General features: G+C 34.7%; 2 protein-coding genes across 2 annotated transcripts; one reads left to right on the top strand and one right to left on the bottom strand.

Moving 5' to 3' along the window:
* Nucleotides 1-373: 373 nt before the first annotated feature.
* On the bottom strand, nucleotides 374-3881 carry LOC148283435 (cysteine-rich PDZ-binding protein). The gene is made up of 2 exons (XM_088243826.1): nucleotides 3593-3881; nucleotides 374-1483 (listed from the first exon to the last, which is right to left on the bottom strand). Exons 1-2 carry the CDS (start codon nucleotides 3763-3765, stop codon nucleotides 1354-1356), a joined length of 303 nt encoding a protein of 100 aa, XP_088099952.1. The 5' UTR covers nucleotides 3766-3881; the 3' UTR covers nucleotides 374-1353.
* A 206-nt stretch (nucleotides 3882-4087) lies between these two features.
* Trx2 (Thioredoxin 2) lies at nucleotides 4088-20414 on the top strand. The gene is made up of 3 exons (XM_088243824.1): nucleotides 4088-4143; nucleotides 14272-14466; nucleotides 18631-20414. Exons 2-3 carry the CDS (start codon nucleotides 14296-14298, stop codon nucleotides 18778-18780), a joined length of 321 nt encoding a protein of 106 aa, XP_088099950.1. The 5' UTR covers nucleotides 4088-4143; nucleotides 14272-14295; the 3' UTR covers nucleotides 18781-20414.
* Nucleotides 20415-21745: the final 1331 nt, after the last annotated feature.

The following is a 21745-nucleotide window of genomic DNA, read 5'->3' on the forward strand; positions in this document are numbered from 1 at the left end:
AAGCAACCATTAGCTTTTTTTGGTATTTAATTTTTTTAAATTCGTTTTAAAAAAATATTTTAATGGGCCAATATGTCTTCTTGCTCATACTGATCATCGTGGTTTCGGACGTGACAGGGTTTAATGAACATCCTGTATAACCCTAACGGGTTTTAAAAAAGAATAAACAAATAAAAAATGAATATTAAGATTTCATTTTTTCAAGTTCATTTTGTTTACATAGACTTGTTAAAGTGGCGAGCGATGATTGTTTTTATAGGTAATCTACAAAAAATAATCATTAATTTATACCTACATATAAGTACATTATATGTAAGTCATATAATTATAAATGGCTATTTTTTCTGTGAAAATTTAACTCAAACAACAATTATTATTGACTTCGTGATAAACGTAGCTTTATTCTACGCTATTACAAAACACTTGTACAAAAGTTTACTAAAATATACCACTATTATAAAATATATTTCCACAATGATTGAAATGTCAACACTGAGTGCTGGCTGATTTTTTTAAAAATGAATAATGTCAAAAACAGTCACTTCGACAGACACATGTCCAATGTGATACATAATATGTCACCAGTAAATAAAATAAAATTATTTTTCTTCTTCTTTTCCACATCCGCTCTTAAGTGGAGCATGTGGACATCACCGGTTGCCTCCAGGAGGCCCTATCGCCAGCCAGCATTTTCGCCTCTTCCCACGTCAATCCAGCGCCCCTTAATTCCGCCGAATAAAGTCGAAAGATCGCCATCGACGGCCTTCCAGGACGGCGTGAGCCCCCAGGTTTAAAGAAGAGGCAACTTGGGTTTAGGTTCTCCTGAGGCATGTGCAGCACGAGTCCGAGCCAGGTCCACCATCAAAATAAAATTAATAAACAGTATCCTATTAAAGAAAAATAGGCATTCGGAAATAATGTTCGAAATACTAATTTGCAAACAGAGAATTTTCAAATTATATTTGTAATCTGTACGCTTGTTTTAATACTAAAAACTGGGACTAAGGGTAAAGATTTGAAATATAGCTTACTTTTTTGTATGGAGGAATAAGCTGAGGTGATTGGCTAGTTTCACCGTTCACTGAGAACAGACTGGGCGCTGGGCGCACATTTTTGTAGGAAGATATAAAATGGTGGTGGTCATTTATAATAAATACCATTTTTTTATTTGTTTTCATAACCATAGTTACAATAAAACATTGTTAATCGAAAGTTAAACATAATGGTAAGGTGTGCAAATCACTTCTTTGGACGATTCACCCCTGACTTATTACATATAAGGTGTAAAAATTATCCTAATTCTTAAATTAATATACTGTGAGAAAATTATATACTGAAAAGTGTTATGGCTCGTTAGGTGGAGCTTTGTCTATAGTTTTTAGTTTCGATCATCTTCTTTCCGCACATGGCACAAATGCCCTTCTTGTACGCACAAGCTTGGCAGTAATGCGATCCCACTTGATGGACCTTTGTTCTGCATATTCTGGAATATAAAATAGTAGGTGTTAGTAATTAATTTATTCATTTATATATACACCCATAGGGCATCTAAAAAGACAATATACATTACATCAACATTGTTGCATAAAATAAACAATGTTGGTGTTTTCACAGCAGATAACGAGAGGATGAAAGGCAAGTTTCTGGCGCCTCCAACCAGAACCAATCTGCTAAGGGAAGGAAACCCAGACAGAAAAATCCACCAGAGAAGGCAACGGAAAACCACTCAGGTCATCTTTTCCCAGGAATCGCTATGGCGAGTACATCCAATAAGCAGTTGTCCCGGCTGCGGATTATAAGAGTAGCGCAGGACCGAGATGCTTTCGCTGTAGTGATCGCCAACGTCGGGGGACCTGACAAGGCACCGCAAGAAGAATACTTTAATATGGTGTGATAGAAAAAAAGACAATATATTATATAGTGATAAGAACTGCGAAATGTAATCTCTCTGGCAAATGTGTGGTAAATCTATGTACACTAGATGCACAAATGTCGAGATCAGTACATTATGTAAGGCAGAGATAGGCATTATCGACAAAATCAAGAAAGGAGCTCTGCGTTAGTTTGGACATGTAGAGCGGATGGACAGCGAAAGAACGGCTAAAAATATTTACAATGCGAATGTTGATGGAGCAAGCGAGATCTGTATGAAAAGATAGTGGTGTGGCGTTCTATCCTCTCTACCTACCTTAACGGGGAAACGGTGTGATGGTTTGTTGTTTTTGTTGTTGTAATAAGAAGATATTACAACAGAGATGAAGAACATTTAAAAGAAGGTAATATAGAAGTCTAGGCATCTACAGGGCTAATGACCTGTCAATGGCTGGTTTAAGTGGCCACTTTACACACTGTGTAACATTCACCATTCTGCCCATATTTGAACATCTTTATTCCTTCAATTCTTTCATCTGTTGATGTTTGTGAAGTTTAAGAGCTGAAACCTTTATTTATGCGGGTGAGATTCGTATTGTAATATGTTATTATAAACAGCTCACCAGGGAGTTGAATCCAGTCCTTGTCTACAAAAATTTGGACAAACTCAAAATATTGTTGGTAATAAGAAGAGATAAACTATTGACATTACAACAATAACCAATGAACCAAAAATTCTTCTTCTTTTCCACATCCACTCCTAAGTGGAGCATGTGGACATCACCAGTTGCCTCTGGTAGACCCTATCGCCAGCCAACACTCTCGCCTCCCCCCACATCAATCCAGCGCCTCTTAGTTCCGCCGAATAAAGTCAAAAGATCATTATCAACGGCTTTCCAGGACGGCGTGAGCCAGCAGGTTTAAAGAAGAAGCAACTTGGATTTAGGTTCTCCTGAGACAAGCGCAGCACACGTCCAAGCCAGGCCCACCACCGTATCCTCAAAACGGTCGTTATAGGAGGCTGCTGCGTCCGTTCTCCGACTTCAATGTTAGTTTATACCTAATATTCTCCTGAAGCACTTACTCTCTAAACTCAGAAGTTTCGAGCATTGGTAAGAGGCCAAGATTCGCACTCATATACGAGTACTGGCATTATACAAGAGTTAAATAATTAGCATTTTGTTTAGACTGAGTATAGGCTAGAGTTCCAGACAACACGCATCATGTTAAAAGTTGCTCCAGCAATTCCTAGGCGGGTGCGAGCTCCTTGTGCTGTGCATGCCTTCATTATCAGTTATGTGAACTCCAGAGTATTTAAAGTTGTCAACTTTCTCGATCCTCCGTCCATTATTATAGAGAAGCTGATCAAGGTCAGGACAAGATTTGTTGCACAAAACCAAAAATTAATCTGTTATAAATATGTAAAATTCTATTTATCTTTACTAACGTATATAGCATACATAATGTGCCTATGCAAGGCCTGTTGTGGTGCAAAAAAGACATTAAGGCGGCCTGCGTGGTGTAGTGGTCAAGACGCTTGCCTCACGCACGGAAGGTTCCGGGTTCGATTCCCGGTGAGAAAAAAAAAAAATAAATAAAATGTGATTTTTCTCAAGCCTGGGTGCCCGTGATGTAATTTACCACTGTAATTAGGCCTCCTGGCCTGTTGTGGTGCAAAAAAAAATGTAAATTAAACTGATAAAAACAAAAGATTTCTAACCTGCATCCCTCAAATTTAGCTGTGTATGGACTAAATCTTGATTTACTGCCGGTGATGGCTTTATTTTCGCCAACTTTTCTTCCACCGGATTCAACTGTATTCCTAGCTCCGCTTTTCCAGGGGTCTGGTGTAATTACTCGGCCTAACTTTTTTTCGCATTTTTCACACACCATTTTAATAAATTACTTATTGATTTTCAGCGATAAACCTTAAAATTATTAAATAAAAACGTTTGGAAAATAAACATAAACGTCAAAATTAACTGACATTCCAAACTCGCCATAGATCATTCTAGATTCTAGACTTAAATCTGGAATGGTGAATTTCCTACATATATCTATGAATCATCTATGACAGTGTATTTCATAATGTAAAATATAAAATACGGGAAAATAAGCCGTAACGTCAGTATATTTAAAGACTGAAATGACACGTCTCATTCGAATTTGCCGGTGAGATTTTAATGACAATAATTCATTCCGGTTTTTATTTTTCATTCACGTTTTTGGCTTCAGGCGTTGCGCTTGTCGGTATTCGCGTTTCAATCTTGGGTAAGTTTATTACTTTTCAAACATTATTTACATTTCGCGTGTATTAAGGGAACACTAGTCCAATGATAACAGAACACTGGAACTTATTTAATATTTTATTTAAATGTCGCGATTTTTTTCAACACCGGTGGCTCGGGAATGCGGCATAATCGTGACCTTGATTACTCATGTTTGACTCCTATCGTCATAGTTTAATTACGAAATTAATGGCTAGCAGTTCTCGCAACAAAAAGAACTTGTTATTTTAGCGTAATTATTCTATCATTGTGTTATATCATTTGAAAATATTCACTAGATATTGCGAGTTAAAAAGCCGCCGCATTTTTTTGACAGTTTGCCGACATGCTTCAGGTTTGCGTTTCGTAATTACAACGAAATCAAGTAAAACCTTGATTGAGCCGCAGAATAGCGACCTTGTTTTATCGAGTGATTGTTTCTATACTAGTTTATTATATCGTTGTACAGTTTTACCGTTTTTTTTTATCGTTTGATCATATCTATTTTGTATTCATGACACCTACCTATGATTCACCTTGCTATGATTTACAGCTCCACAACTCCATATATTTACATCGGTGTTTTTTTAAACAATTATTAGCCTTCCAAGAATGCCATAAGCATTTTATTATCCACTAGAAATTAAACCATGGCATACATGTTTTTTCGCATTCTTAAAGCACCTCTCATAAAATTAAAAATAGTCCAGAAACTGCATACGAGCATCAAACAGAAGGCGACTAAACTACTCATAAATGAGTAGTTTTACGTTTTGAACCATTAGTTTATTTCTAAACGTCGCTCGGTACGCAACTCCTGATTTGAATTCAACTATGCCGCGTTGTGTCCTTTTAAAGTGTAGAAATACTGCTAAGATCTTAACGAAACAGGACAAGATCACATTTCATGTGTAATTAGTAAATGAATGTGTAAGTTGCAAATGCATTACTTAAAAATTGCATTATTTGTCTGTCAGATTGTAGAAGAAATCGAAATGGACATTTCGTTAGTGTTGCCAGGGTAGTAAATTCTTTTACCCTACTTAGCTCATCTAATGAGAGAACTAATGAAAATTGGACCTCGGATTAAACAACTCTGTGGTGGACATTTGACCGATATTATCTTTCAAACATCAAATATTATTTAACATGATATAAAAATATCAGTTTTATTTCAAATAAAATTTGTTTTATATTTTAATTTCAAAGTTCATTAATCCAATTACTCTTATTAAATGACCCTTTACTTTTCTACTCTGTTGTGTCAGTAAATATTTCCGCGTGCACAATAAAATTTTAGAGAAATTAACAGATTGCTTTTTTTTTTTTTACCTTACATTTGTGTTGATTATATTTTTTCCTACCGTGCAACATTACGCGGCGACATCACGAATGCGCGCGGCGCATAGTGGGGGGATTTTTGGATACAGTCCGATGTATTCAAATATGATTCTACGCTCCTGGACTATTCTTAATTCTATGGCACCTCCTTAACCCTTATCTTAACAAATACGGTAAAGCAATTTTAACTGAATGTTTCCACAAACCCTTGTTTTAGTTCATGAGAAAAAATTAAATGATAATATATAAATTATGGATAACTTATATAGCGCCATTTTTGTAATACAATACCTCAAGGGCGCTTTACAAAGTGATTATATAAATTAAATTTTAACTTTTTAATTTAAGAAATATTATATTTACTTTGTCACCACATGCTAAGAATTTAGAGAACAAGTGGGTTTTAAGTTTCTTCCGAACCATAACTTCACTCTCACAGTTTCGGACCTCTGCTGGGAGAGCATTCCATGCCATAGGGCCTGCGACCGCAAATGCGCATTTGCCAAATTTAGTGCGCTGTTTGCGTGAGGTATAATAACTTTTCCTTTCGACGTTGATGTTGCTGATCTAAGCGTAAGACGTCTGTCAGCTAGTTCATCTGGAATGCAGAGTTCCCTTAGATATTCTGGAGCAGAGTTGTGCAGTGACTTATACATAAGCCGACAGAGTTTGTGTTCCTCCCTCTGTGGTAAACGTAGCCAGTGTAATTCCCGAAGTAGTGGAGTGATATGACTGAACTTAGAGATTCCAAAAATAAGTCTCGCTGCGGCATTCAATACAGACTGTAAGCGAGTCATTTTATTCATCGGTAGACCTGCGTAGATACCATTACAATAATCGACTCAAAATGATGTACGTATTAAATAAAAAAATAAATCTACATGATCGCCTTCTGGGGAACCGGAAACAAGACAGACGTAACAAGGATACATCATCATCATCATCATTCCCTTTCCGCTCATAATGGTGCATAGGGCACTGTATTGGTACGCCAATCACAGCGTATCTTGATCATTTTTGTAACATAAAGGTAAGATGATTAGTCTTACGCTTCAGATGCCAGTCCAGGGACTTTGAAATACTCTAGTCTGAATAGACCCTTTTTTAAATAAATGTTTCAAACCAACCACACAAACTGAAATATGTATTTTGCAGATAACAGCCAGATCTAATATTGAATAAGACCTCATAAAACTTTAAATGTGTGAGGTGACATTTTGTATTAAATCTTCTTTTTTTACTACACGTATTTTTACTCGAATGAATTTATAAAATTAAATTACTTTTGTATTTATCCACTTTGATTTATTTTAGAGAACTAGATTTCTGGAGGCATTAATTTTCCACTCAGCATCTATACCGGAAGATTTTTCTAGTGCTGTGGGTGTTTTCTGCAAATTGAGAAATGCCATTTTTATGATCAACACTTTTTTCAGAAGGGGGTTATTACAGTTTTTTTGTATGAATGTGGCATGGCTGTTTTTAACGGAACGTAGAATTGACCTTACCGATAACACCAATATTTCATTTTTTCAAAATTGTAGACTGGCTGCTTTCTGCATAAATACGTTCAATACGTCCACTGTCACTCGTCAAATCGGTGCAATTTGGAAGGGCCAGGAGCATTATCGAGTAACAATAAGGCTTTTGGAGGCAGCTTTTGTTATTTCACTCCTTCACCCGATGCTGTGGTTCAGATTATTATTACCGGAGGTTAAGCTCATTTTCTTCTTCACAGTCGGTCCCTCTATACTGAGAATCGTGACCACCATGAACATTTCTGATTAGTCTGTTCCACTCCAGTATGTCCTCAGCTCGGCGAACCGACGCATCAAATTTTAGCCCCGTAGCCACCTTTATTTGGTCAGTCTATCTATATGGGATTCTACCCCAGCTTCTTCTACCTTCAACTCGGCCAGACATTATTGCCTTTTCTAGATTGTCTGGCTCGCGTCTAGCAATATGTCTAAATAAAGACAGTATCCTCCTCATCTTTACGAACATCAAATGTTAAGGATTTCATGATCACATAGAGGCAATCAGTGGTAAATCATTGAAGATGTTAGGATTCGTTCTGCATACTGCCAGGATTTTTGAAAATACCCACGTACTGAGAACCCTTACAACTCCTTGGTGCGAAGTAGACTCGAGAGTGGCTCGATGATTTGGGGGCCACATGAACTGAAGTACTCTCTTATGATAGAGAAAATCCAAAAGAAGTTTCTGAAATATCTCTGAGAGAGTGTGGGTATTATCCTCGGCTCTACCCGACCGAGTTTCTCCAGGGTATGCTCGGTTACAACAGTTTAGAGACTAGAAGGAATGTGTATTTGACTACACATTTTTATCCATTGCTGCGCGGTATGGTAGATTATCCTGAGATTATGAGGAGCATTGATTTGTATGCTCCTGATAATTACCTAAGATAGCATCAGCGTAGATTGTTTCATATTTCGATATACAGGACCAGCCTGTCGATGGTTATGCCTGTTGGAAGGGCTACAGCTATGCTGAACAACATTGATCTGGATGTTAATCTGTTCCATGTATCCGAAAGGGTTTTCCGGAGCAGGATTTCTCCTACCACTTTGACCAAAGTCTCTTTAATGTATTTTTTTCTTATTATAATATCGTGGGTATACTGGCAAAAAGCTTTAACTCTCAAATCCCTGTTTTGAGAATTCAAGCATTTAAGTTTTCTTCCAATTTTATTATTTTACATCTTATTTAAATATAGTTAGATATTAAGTGCTCATTTAAGAACATGTTTTTATCCGTTTCTTAATTTTATATTAAGCTATTTAAAGCTTTTAGCCTAAATAAAATTGATTGGGTTGTGGTCCTGTGGCTAGTGTCTCGGACTCACGGACCAAAGGTCTGTGGTTCGAATCCCACTTTACCCCAACTTGATTCCATTTTCTAATAGTGAGTTATTTACAACTCGTTGAAAATGGCCCTCAAAATTAAATATTTGGGTAAATCATAAGAACGCAAATATTTCTTTTTTTTTAAAAAAAAAATAAAAAAAATGCCCGGTATAGGACTTAAACTTAAATTTATTTTTAAAACTACAGATATATGAAATTTAATATGACTAAGTGTATTTTGCCAGTTTGTAGAGCGTTAAAAACTTTACAAAACTGCATCATTAAGTCAAATCCGCATATTTTCGAGTTAATGTTTTTTTGCCAGTATACCCACGATATGTACGCCTTAAATTTTATTTTGATATGTACATGTTATTTTTTAAATAAAAAATATAAATTGAATTGAATCTCAAGCTTTAGTGGGTTTGTATCGCAGCGACTGCCGTATTTACATGAATTCATTGATTTATCAGCTTTATTGTCAATATTTGTGATTTATGTACATTACAATCTATCTACGTAATAATTTGTCAATATAATTACTCCGGGAAGTGTTCCCTTAATTTAAGTATCATTTGAATGTCAATCAGATAACAATATTGTATCAGACTTTGTTGATTACAGCTCCATATCTTCTTGTATGTGTGAAAGCTTGTTTTTTGAGTCTTCATCCTTTTTAAATGTTTGTACACAAATGGGGAATAATTTGATTTATGTCAACATATTACAACAGAGATAAAGAACGTTTTATAGGAGGGCATATATGGAAGTCTAGGCATTTAGAGGCCTCGTGGCCTTTATAAATTTAAAAGGTTTTTTGAACTGCAATATTTAAAAAAAAATATATATGGAGTTACATTATTTTTTCATCATCATCATCCCCTTTCCGCACCTAATGGTGCATAGGGCACTGCATTGGTACACCAATCGCAGCGTATCTTGATCATTTTTGTTACATGAAGGTAAGATGATCAGACTTACGCTTCAGGTGGCAGTCCTGAGACTGAAATATTCTAGTGTAAAAACCCCTTTTTAAATAATATTTTATATCAACCATGTCGAGAATCGAACCCGAGACCTCTTGCATGGTAGGCAAATGCACCGACCATTACACCACGAGGCCGACATTATGTATAGAGGAATTATATATATATAAAGATTAATTTATAATGGCAAAGTCAGCCGTTAAAAATACCATGTGCCAAAGGTTGACAATATCTTCAACTATCTTAATCTTAGGCAATATTTCCTAATTCTAATCTTAATTATATTTCATAGAGATAAATACACAGAGCTACAGCCGATCCGTATTATAAAATTCACAGAAAAGATAAGGACCCATAGAACAAATTATACTTTTTTTCGTTTAAATTATATTAAAGCTCTGTTGTATCTTAACTGAATTTTTTTATTTCAGCCTCGAATTGAAGCTTTAATATAATAACTGAACGAAAATTGCGTATAAAATTTATTTATCGCGTAATCGATAATTTTCGTATTCATAGCCGAGTGAACGCGGTTGAAATGCGATCTCTTAGACGAATGTGTGGGAAATCAATGTATGACAGGGTTACGAATGATGAAATCAGGCGAGAGTGTAAATCTGAGACAAGTATAATTGATAAGATTAAGAAAGGGTCTCTGAGATGGTTTGGTCACGTAGAACGAATGGACGACGAGAGAATGGTAAAACAAGTATATATGGCAAAAATGAACGGCAACGTTAGACGAGGACGACCAAGGAAGACGTGGCATGATCAGATAAACCAAAATCTTAAGTCTGGTCATGTCAAAAGCAGACAGAACCGAAGGGCATGTATGACAAGATGTATGAATGTGGAAGAGGCTAGGAGTGTATGCCAGGATAGACGTGTGTGGCGGTCCATTCTCTCTGCCTACCCCTACGGGGAAATGGCGTGATGGTAGTAGTAGTAGTAGTAGTAGGGTCTGAAAATCCCATCTCCGGTGGGTATGAGTTAAGAGTTTGAAAAGCTATACTTGTCTTATCAACTGAGCTCAGTTGCCTCAGAGCGTCTGTTTTCAACTGCAGGTCTCATACAGAATGATTTGCGCAACAGATTGTCTGCTAATAATTTGGACAAACTTTGTTTTCTTAACAAAATCTACCAAAACTTAACTTTAATAACTGACTTTGTCTTGTGTAACGGCTTACTTTACCACTTTGTGTAATTGAATGATAATTACTTTCTTAATTAGCGCTTTGATTGATTTGAATATTCTTGATCATTCCATACAAATAAATGTTTTCTTCGAATTTTAATTTAACATTTTGGTTTACAACCTTCTCAAGGTTCAGTCTCTAATAAATATAGGTAACTTTTATGCAGAATAAATACAATTATTCATTATTTATTTTTTCTATTTCTACTAAGCCATTAATATCGGTGTCGCCGATTATTTACTCTAATGATCGGTATCATATTGGCAAAATGATGTATCGTTACATCCCTAATTATGACGATGTTATGAAAATTGCTAATATCAGACCTCATTCAAGAATTCTCAAATGAAAGAATGTGAACTGACAAGATGTATATATTTTTTAAATTAATTAATTATGGATAACTTATATAGCGCCATTTTCGTAATAAAATACCTCAAGGGCGCTTTACATGGTGATTCTATTGTTAAGTTAATTTAATTGAAGCTTTTAAATTTGTAATTTAATTAAAATAATTTATTTTGTTGTCACGTGCTACGGATTTATTCAAATGATTTAGAGAACAAGTGGGTTTTAAGTTTTTTCCGAAACATCACTTCACTTTCACAGCCTCGCACCTCTGCTGGGAGAGCATTCCATGCCATAGGGCCTGCGACCGCAAATGCGCGTTCACCAAATTTAGTGCGCTGTTTGCGTAGAGGTATAATAACTTTTCCTCTCGCCGTAGACGTAGCTGATCTAAGCGTGAGACGCCTGTCAGCTAGTTCATCTGGAATGCATAGTTCCCTTAGATATTCCGGAGCCGAGTTGTGCAGTGACTTATACATAAGCCAACAGAGTTTGTATTCGACCCTCTGTGGAAAACGTAGCCAGTGTAGTTCCCGAAGTAGTAGAGTGATATGACTGAACTTAGAGATTCCGAAAATTTTGGTTTAAACATGTTGATGATACGAAGTAAAAAACTTTCTTTGAGTGAATATTGGTCAACCCATGCTGGCCTAGTTACTCCAATATTTTCTCAAGTAATGCCACGGGACACATATTTTTTAATAAGTAGCATGTTACATTTTTGTAACAATGCAGAAGCAAATAAAGAAGACAAACTTTATAAAATAAGACCAGTCATAGAGCACGTTAAAAATAAATTCAAATCCACGTTGGAGCCTTTTCAAAATTTGTGTGTTGACGAAAGTCTTGTAAAAGGTAGACTAAGTTTTAATTAATACATTCCGTCAAAAAGAAACCGTATTGGTGTTAAATTTACATATATTTTAAGGCTACTGAAAGAATTCAATAGATATAAAAATAAGTGCTAATATTAAAACACAATTTTTTGTCAATAAAAATGAGAAAAATATTTTAAAAGTATACGCTATTCATTAAAAAAAGAAAATATTCAAGTCTGCTTTTTTTATCCATAATTTCAATTGAAATAATTAATATCTATCATATTGTCCTTATAAAATGCATTGAACATTGTATAGTTTTGAAGCTATGAAAAATGAGTGTCTTTGCCCGAGTCTGGATTTACAATAAAGCATTTCAAATAAACTATTCAATCTTTGACTAGATCTATTAATTTTTTTAGGAAAATAAATGCTGGCGCATAAATACATATTTTAGACTTTTCTGGCAATAGATTTCTCTTAGCTTCAAAAGTTCAGCTTCCCGAAATAATTGGTTGGAGGGAAAGTTGAATTTTTACTAAGTATATTCACGGCCACTTGATTTTGACTGATTGTCTTGCCTTTATATAACAAAAATGATCAAGATACGCTACAAGTGTACCGATGTAATGCCCTATACACCATTAGGTGTGGAAAGAGAGTAATAAAATATATTTTGAGTCGAGTTCACAGTGACTCATCAGAAAATGTATTACAAACGTGAGCATTAGATAATTGATATGAATATATAATTTTGTATGACAGAACTATCTATAAGCACTCGTGACAAGTTGATGACCACACGTTATGGAATAATAAATTATTAAGTAAATAACTTCACAAATTATCCCTCAACTAGATACATTATTGATTCTTTCTATGTGGCAATATTACTTAGTACTCTGCTGTATCGTGGTTGAAATCTTCAATACAAATGATTATTTCATATACATGTCTACTAGGCGCGTTCTGCCCATACAAAGTGTGGGTTCGGCACACCACTTTAATATTTAAAAATAATAACATATTTGTGTTCAGTATTTTCCCTATAATCCGGAATAATTGGGACCGGACCTTGTTTGGATTAGCCTCGATAATGCGGTTGGAAGCGAACGAACGAGTCTCTTGTGTTGTAATAATGGTGTATAGTATGTACTGGTGGATTTTTATAAGCTGGCGCGTGCGCTATACTTACACATACGCATTGTGTAGTACCCGTGAATAAGCCCATGGTATGACATCGCACGGCATACGCATTATGAAAATAATCTCTGTCTCTCTCGCGCTCAGACGCGCTTATGAGCGTGTCATGGACAACTATTGCTTTATTAGTTGCTAATGATATGGTAATACAATATACACAGTGTTGTGTGCCAACCTTTTTGCCTTTTGTTATATTCAAAACTAGCGCAAACCCTTGTTAGATAATTGCCATCTCCCACACCTTAATAACTTATATGGTATCGCAACTATTTTATTTTTGATCTTTGGCTTGATATTTTACTTTAGCCAAGGGTTATTTATTAGTCGTAGTCTATTCCCATTTGACAATTTACATCTAGAGTCTATACGCGTCTAATAATTTACTTATCTTAATGCTCTCACCTGCAAGGGGCGGGTGTCCCAAGGGACAATATTGTCTATTTAAAGATTGACTATTTAGATGCACCTTGCGATGCTCCAAACTGAACCTTTCATAAATTATCCTACTATAATCCCCTCCATTTACTGAAAATGTACGCTTTATAATGGCATACATTGATTCCAAGAGTACATATTGAAATTAGATTCCTAACTTAGTGCATCGTAACTACGACAATTTATTATTAAATGTAAACTTGAATATTATTAAATTATAAGTACAGTAAACCCAACCAGTGTAGTTGGACACATATTGTTATCTTCAAAAGTGAACCAAATAAAACAATACCATCTTCGAAGCTGCCTTTTATTGACGACTGGAAGGCGATTCAATTACTCATTAAAAAGTGCCCCTCAACACCTCACACGGCACATAACAACAGGATGCTTCTGCATTCATCTGAATTTCGCTGCGATTCTTAATAGTAAAAATATAAAATATTTACGAGTACACTGTATATGTTTTCGTAATTCATATTTTAGATTGTAAATATTTACTTTTAAAAACACATTATTTTAAGACGTTACTGTCCTTTATGTTCACAAGAATGATTTTTTCTTTTATGTAATGGGAAACATTAATGTATTTCATTCGTGTTATGAATATTTTTTCTGAATAAATAAACTAAAAAGAAAGAAAAAAATGTAAATAGCCTACTGATGTTTTTGCATTTAAACAAAAGATTTTTATTCCGAAAAACGAAACGAAAGACGAAAGTGGACTTCTCTGATTTATTCACATATAAAATAGTTTATTTTGATAATTTCTGCATTTTTAACTTCAAAATGGCAAAAACTGGACTCCCTTGATTTGATCCTCTAAGGTACAGATATATTAAGTGATTGGAAACAGTGATTTTATTTTAATTAAGTATTGAATAACCGCAAATTAGTGCTACAAATATAAATTTTCCGAAATATTGTTTGATTTCCAGACCTAACCATAACCCAACGCAGAAATGGCCATCCACATCAAGGACAAGGCAGACTTTGACGCGCAGCTGACGGCCGCCGGAGATAAGCTGGTCATTGTAGACTTCTTTGCCACCTGGTGTGGTCCCTGCAAGATGATCGCTCCCAAACTTGAGGAGATGGCTGTTGAGGAGGCTCAGGCCGTCGTAGTCCTGAAGGTAGGAATTTGTCAACATTTTTTTTTGCTTTGGAAGGTTATAAAAGGAGCAAAGTATTAAAAATTGACTTCATTTTGACACGGGACGTTTCCTATGAGATGGATAATTTCAGTATCTAGGATGGGGAGAACTGGTGATACTTTTTCAGTTTGGGAACATTTTTTCAAGTACTGTAGCTAACGCGCCGCTGATGTTGTTTACGTTTTCTTCGCTGTCACAGAAGCACTGCCCCATCCGCTGCTTGTAAGGCAGTGAAATCCAGGGTGCATATTCGTAAATAGCCGACATATCGGTTTGGGATGTTTCGGAATCCACCCAAAGTGGCCTCGTAAATAGCGAGTGGAGATTCCTGACGTACACAAGCTCAGGTTTCATAATGCGTAGTGTTCTCACAATGCTATATCTCCCCCTCCGGGTTAAAGTATCACGCTATTAGGAAGCAGGCGAGGGCTCTACAATCCCCAGGTTTAACCACTGGTTTCCCCAGGATGTGATTTCTTTTGCGATATAAAGCATCACATTCACATAAATGTGTATGTGTGTTCCTCATCTGCTCTGCAGAACCTACGTCTAGAAGTTTCAGAAAGGTGCATTGCAGCAAAGCGTTTATTCAACAATGTTTGATTATGTCCAAATGCTTGCAGACTGGCTGGATTTCCTCCCTAGGGAGTTGTTCATATTTAAATTTATTTCAACAGAGAGGGAAAAATTTTTGAGAAGGGAATATGGAAGTCTAGGCATTTACAGGGCTTATGACCTGTCATTGGCTGGTTTAAGTGGCCACTTTATACACTGTGTAACATTCACCATTCTGCCCAAGTTTGAACATCCACATTTCCTCAACTCTTCCATCTGTTGACTTTTGTGAAGTAAAAGAGCTGAAACCTTTATCACGTGGGTGAGATTCATCCGGCTGAACCAAATCACCTACTAGGCAACGCCTGAAAACAATTTTTCAATTTTTATACTTCTTCTTTTACCAGGTAGTAATTCAACAATGTTTGATTATGTCCAAATGCTTGATTGAAAAATTGTTTTCAGGCGTTGCCTAGTAGGTGATTTGGTTCAGCCGGATGAATCTCACCCACGTGATAAAGGTTTCAGCTCTTTTACTTCACAAAAGTCAACAGATGGAAGAGTTGAGGAAATGTGGATGTTCAAACTTGGGCAGAATGGTGAATGTTACACAGTGTGTAAAGTGGCCACTTAAACCAGCCAATGACAGGTCATAAGCCCTGTAAATGCCTAGACTTCCATATTCCCTTCTCAAAAATTTTTCCCTCTCTGTTGAAATAAATTTAAAAGCGTTTATTCACTTGGTTTCGGCCAAGCCTCGTTAGGTCGAAAGCAAACCTTTGTGAATATCCTTTGTTCCTTCGCTCCTTCGCACGGTGCTGGCCGGGTGCTTTTGCCGGAACATTTTGCTATGCCTCCAGGCAGGCCTACAACCCAAATATCCCTTGTAGATAACATCGGATATTTACAAATACGCCTTTACTATGACGACCCAGTTCCTAAATACCATTCATCTCTCTTTTTAGAGTCGTGAGGTAATAAATACAACAGTTCAATTCATAGGAAGCGTCTATCGGTAATTGAGTTGACAATTGATAATCAAGGTGTTTTATAAAATTATTTTTTTATCATTAGCCGCAATACCCAACCCGATTCAATTTTTTATTTTATTTAATATAATGTTCCCTCACTAGGGTAGGTGTCTGTCCTGTACCGAGGGAAACATTTAACATAGTTTTTATACACGCCCTTAAATATATAATAAACTAAATGTTACTTGTGTTTATCCTATAAATTAAAATACTTTTTCACATATTTGGCCTCATCATAAATACCTATCTTACAATACTGCCTCAATATAAAGTGTACAACCTACTCCCATTGTCCATAAGAGCAATTAGTAAATACTTGCACTATAAAATCGCCATTAAGAAATGGATAATGGAGGTGGGTAGCGCAGTGAGCGCGGATTGATGAACGGATTAGGCCAAATAGGTAGAAAGATGTTTTTTTTTTCATAGTGTTTTTATTTGCGAGTTTTATGTGTTTTTAATGTATTTGATATTGTGATTTGATTATGTTTAATAAGGCATGTTATCATGTCAGCCCTATAGTTAGACCATGATATCCACAAATAGTTTCCAGGGCTCTAGAGACCTCCATTGATATTATATATGTATACACTATAGTCCTTAAAATGTAACATGATTAGAATGACAGTTGTCAGAAAAAGTGAAGACATAACTTTGTAGTAACGTCAAAGGAGTTATTTATATTGACACACGAAAAATCATTTGTATCTGGCGTGATAATTTTTTTTTTTTTATACAATGCTTGAAACATAAATCAACATTAATATATCAAATCAGCTTTAAAACTAAAATAAACTTAATTATTAAAAGACGTTCTTACGATGTTACATCATTTTGCAAAAACGTTAGAGATGGGACAAATTGATCAATGTAAATTGATCGAATAAAAAAATAATTCATTTGATGTTCATGAAAAAAGCATAAATATCTCATTTTTTGGTGAATAATTGTGTTAAACACACTATAATAGGCTTGTTTTCGCATTTTTTATATCAATTTTCGGAAACAGAGTTTCACGATTGCATGAAATAACTGATAAAATCGATTTGATCAGTGATCAGTAATTTCCCATCACTAATGAAATTAGTTTGACAGCTGTCATTCTAATCAAGCTATATTTTAAGGACTATAGATACAACACTATATAAGCACCTGTCTTTTGTGTTCCATTTAACTTGGGTTCAGGAACAGGACAGCGGTCAGTAAATGTGAAGCAGCGTAAAAAGGGCGGGACATACAGCTTTGAATTTACAGTATATATTTACAGCGTAGAAGTTAGTCTTTTTTTATTCCACTACGCATTTTGCATGGCAAAATGCATCTGTCTTTTGTGTTCCATTTAACTTGGGTTCAGGAACAGGACAGCGGTCAGTAAATGTGAAGCAGCGTAAAAAGGGCGGGACATACAGCTTTGAATTTACAGTATATATTTACAGCGTAGAAGTTAGTCTTTTTTTATTCCACTACGCATTTTGCATGGCAAAATGCATGTTGATGTTTAACATAATTTGAAACATTCGTTCTATGTAGCATCATTTCCATTTAAAATTAAAAAATTGTCCATTAAAAATCTGCGGAGACTTTAAAATCTAGCCATAAGAAAAAATTACTGTACACTGTTAACGTGGAAGACAGTAAAAATATAAATATTTTCCAAAGAAATTCCGGATACGAAAACCGATCAAATAAAAAAAAATACTGAGTGTTCTGTTCTATCATTTATTGGAAATTATGTCCAAAATATTATTATCCCATCACGTCTTTGGTTTAAGAAAATTTTGCTGAACAAAAAAGATACATCCACCATTTGTCGAATGACGATAGGGCATTGCTGTACGAGGACTCACATTGCGAGAATTGGTGTCTTTGACTCCCCCATTTGCGATTGTCGTTTTGAAGAAGAAGATCTTGGCCACTTATTCTTTGTTTGCCCAATAAATGACCAAACGCCAACCTTTTTTAAGACTTTGGCCCCACTAATTTCTCTTCCTATAAATACCCAAGCAGGATCCATCTATATACAACCTTATGCTCGACCAGGGCCTGTTGTTGGATCGGTGACAGTAGCATGAGTATGGGCGGAGGATTGATCGTTCGGTGGAGGAATTCTCCTTTTCAGTTTTAAAACGAGAAAGGAGAGAACTTTCTCGGAACTGTTAGACTTACCTATGTTTATGTTGCTTGCAAACCCGACGGTTGGGCCTGGTTGCTGGTTGCGTACTGCCAACCAGTTTGTTCATAAAATAATTCAACATGACATTGGCAAAAGCATCAAATTTATTATGCTACTCCATTTTATTTTTTTAAAAAAGGCATGTTTCAAAATTATATAAAATGTCTCCCTCGGCACGGGACACCCCAAAAAATAAAGTTTAAAAAATACATTTTCTTTATTGTAAAAAAAGTAATAAATTGTAAAATAACATAAATAAATAAATATGTACCGATGAAGATAGCGTTCGTAATCGCAGCCCCGATCTCATTTGCTGCTCATTTTGGCCCGTGGCTATTACCTTTCTAGTAGTACTATAATCGTAGTGTTTGTTTCACTTTCCAGGTGGACGTGGATGAATGCCAAGAGCTGGCCGAGGAGTACAGCATCTCCTCCATGCCGACCTTCATCTTCATCAAGAACGGGAAGAAGGTGGACGAGTTCAGCGGGGCCAACTTCGACAAGCTCAAGGCCACAGCTGGCAAGTTCAAGTGAACACCGTTCCTGCCCCACCCCACCACCATCAAACAATAGCATCGCCCAACACTTGTACCACTTTGTAAAATAAATCTACTTTATACGCCGATAACATACTAGAATTTTTTTATTACGCGAAACGATCGTCCAGTTTGTAAATGCGGGTCCGGAAAATGCGTCATGATGCAGTATTATTACGAGGGTTGTTTGATAGCTCCATCCCTCACCTCATTTCAAAGTGGATGAGTCCTATTAATAAAATTGGCATTTTGCCAATGTACCCAATCACTAAGTTGATAAAACATGTAAAATTCTGGCAGAAATGAACAAAATTAGATTTTAGGCTTTCATTTTATTCTTACTCTTATCTTGTAATTTGAAGACGTCTTACTGTCCTGGACGATTGATATGGCGTCCTCGACTTTCGTACAATTCAAAATTAAGCCCGTAATTCATAAAATTAATAGACAAAATATCATCTGTAATCTTGATACTATCGAGCCTGGAAACATTAGACGTTCTGAAAATCAGACGTTGGTATGACCCAGTTTTGGCCGTTTATATATAGGAATATTAAGGAATTCATATGAAATCGGGGACGTCTGTATTTAGAGTTTTATTTAATGAATCAAATGAAAATTTTCATACTTTATAGACCCACTTGCAGTAAATACATAAAAAAAGTTATTAATAGATGATCGATAGTCAAAAAATATTTGTTAAGAATATTATAACAAATCTGGTGTACCAAACAACTGTACTACAGACAAAATTGAACTATTTATTTGTTGGCACCCATTCATAAAATTACACGGGCTGGCTGTCCTTGATAAAAAAAAAATAGTAAGTACCTACCTAATGTTCTATCGACCATCTTGAACAACCATTTTTTTTTTTTTTTAGGTTTTGACAGTACAAATCTATGAAATTTGCATAATATGCATTTTCTTAAGGTTTGAAAGCAATTTTTTAACACATTCATTTCAAAGATGTACAAATTGGTTCAGCAAAAACAGTGTTATTTGCCATTCTCAAACATAATATATACAATTAAGAATTCTTATAGATCGTAGATTAAGTGCAAAGCATATAATTTTAAGTGATATAATAACAATAAAATCCGCCATTATTCAATACTGCTCATTTCATAGGTTCCATGTTAAAAGGGGAAAAGTCACAGTAAAAATATAAAATTAAAAAAACTAAGGCCTTATGTATGACTTTAAAATGTTCAACGTTTTTGAACTTAAACTTAATGTGTCTTTTATTTATTGCGGTAGGCAGTTTTTGATATTGTTTAAATATATTTTTATCAGTTGAAAAATTAAGTAAGATATTTAACCACAAAAATGTGTTTTCAAATAACAAATGTGGTCAATATTCCATCGATTATATTTTTAAATCATTGTTTTGTTTTTGACAAACTGCTTTAAATGTTAGTAAATTCAAAATTTCACATTATATTTTTCTGTGATTGTGAAGTCCCTCATTTAAAATGTACCCAGACAGGTCTAAATGTATTGCAATTTTTTACATTGCATTTACAATATGTATACCTTTGCGTAGGAGTCATAACGTATTTGATAGTTTTTTTTATTAAATTTTTCACGAATATTAAATGTTTAACTGTTTGAATACAGAATATTATACAACCTGGCTTGTTTTTATTTTTAACCATTTGCCTGCATAAGATGAAAGCGCCCGCCCCTTTCCCAAAACTTTCATTAAGACTATAGTCCTTAAAATATAGCTTGATTAGAATGAGAGTTGTCAGCAAAAGTGACAACATAACTTTGTAATAACGTCTAAATAGTGATTTATATTGACACAGGAAAAATCATTTGTATCTGGCGTATCGATCGAATAAAAAATAGTTTATGAAAAAAGTATAAATGTCTTATTTTTTGTGAATAATTGTCTTAAACACACTATAGTAGGTTTGTTTTTACGTTTTTATATCAATTTTCGGAAACAGAGTTTCATGTTTGCATGTAAAAACTGATAAAATCGATTTGATCGGTACATTATCAATGATCAGTAATTTCTCATCGCTAGTGACATTAGTTTGGCAGCTTTCATTTTAATCAAGTTATAAATTAAAATTTTAATTTATTATAGTAAAAAAAAAAATAAATTATAATTAATTTATAAAATATATAAATTCTAAATTTGTTTAATTAACATTTAAAATAAATTAAAATTTTAATTTATTTTAGACATTTAATTTAATTATCGTCTATATTAAATTAAAATTTTAATTTATAATTAAAAAAATTATAATTTATAAAATACGTAAATTCTAATTTTAATTTATTATAGACAATAATTAAATTAAATATCTATGATAAATTAAAATTTTAATTTACTACTAGGACTATAATCTTTATTAATATTTAAAGCATTAACTTTGCGGTCAAACATACCAGTCTTTTTTCAGTTTTAAATCACTATCAATTTTTCAAAACTAATTTAGCAAAAAAAATATATTTCTTATCAATCAAACCACGGGAATAAAAAAACATGAAAGCTTTCATTGTACCCCTCACTGCAGTAGTCACCAAATACGAATGCACGTGGTCAGTACAATGACTGTATTTCTAGTTTCCCAGTGTGACGGTGAAGGAATACAGCGTTAGTTTCAAATTGGCCATACTTCTTGGATCCTGCTTCAAAAGGAAGAATGTAGTAAATAAGGAACCTAGCAGCTGATGCGTGTATATCAAGTCTACATGGTTGTTAAACACCCCAACGAAAGCCGAGCAGCTACATAGATAGCTGTTATCTGTTGCAACAAATTTAGAAAATGTTAATTAAACTTATGCATTTCAATAAAATATAAACATTTATTTTATCACATTTTGTGCACGGTAAAAAACGACATAAAATCAGTCAAAAAATTATACTACTTATACAAATTTTGTACATAACATAAGAAACTAAATACCATATGTCTAAAAATTCACTATTTTCAATAAGTATCTCA

Source organism: Micrasema longulum, unplaced genomic scaffold (assembly GCF_059751315.1).
Source record: "Micrasema longulum isolate JH-2025_06_02 unplaced genomic scaffold, ASM5975131v1 h1tg000237l, whole genome shotgun sequence".
Classification (NCBI taxonomy): Eukaryota; Metazoa; Arthropoda; class Insecta; order Trichoptera; family Brachycentridae; genus Micrasema; species Micrasema longulum.

Excerpts from the sequence above, each read along its gene's own strand:
- LOC148283435 (XM_088243826.1), bottom strand. The coding sequence starts at position 3,765 with ATGGTGTGTGAAAAATGCGAAAAAAAGTTAGGCCGAGTAATTACACCA. Across the intron at positions 1,484-3,592 it reads GCTAAATTTGAGGGATGCAG|AATATGCAGAACAAAGGTCC; the intron begins GTTAGAAATCTT and ends TTTATATTCCAG.
- Trx2 (XM_088243824.1), top strand. The coding sequence starts at position 14,296 with ATGGCCATCCACATCAAGGACAAGGCAGACTTTGACGCGCAGCTGACG. Across the intron at positions 14,467-18,630 it reads AGGCCGTCGTAGTCCTGAAG|GTGGACGTGGATGAATGCCA; the intron begins GTAGGAATTTGT and ends TTCACTTTCCAG.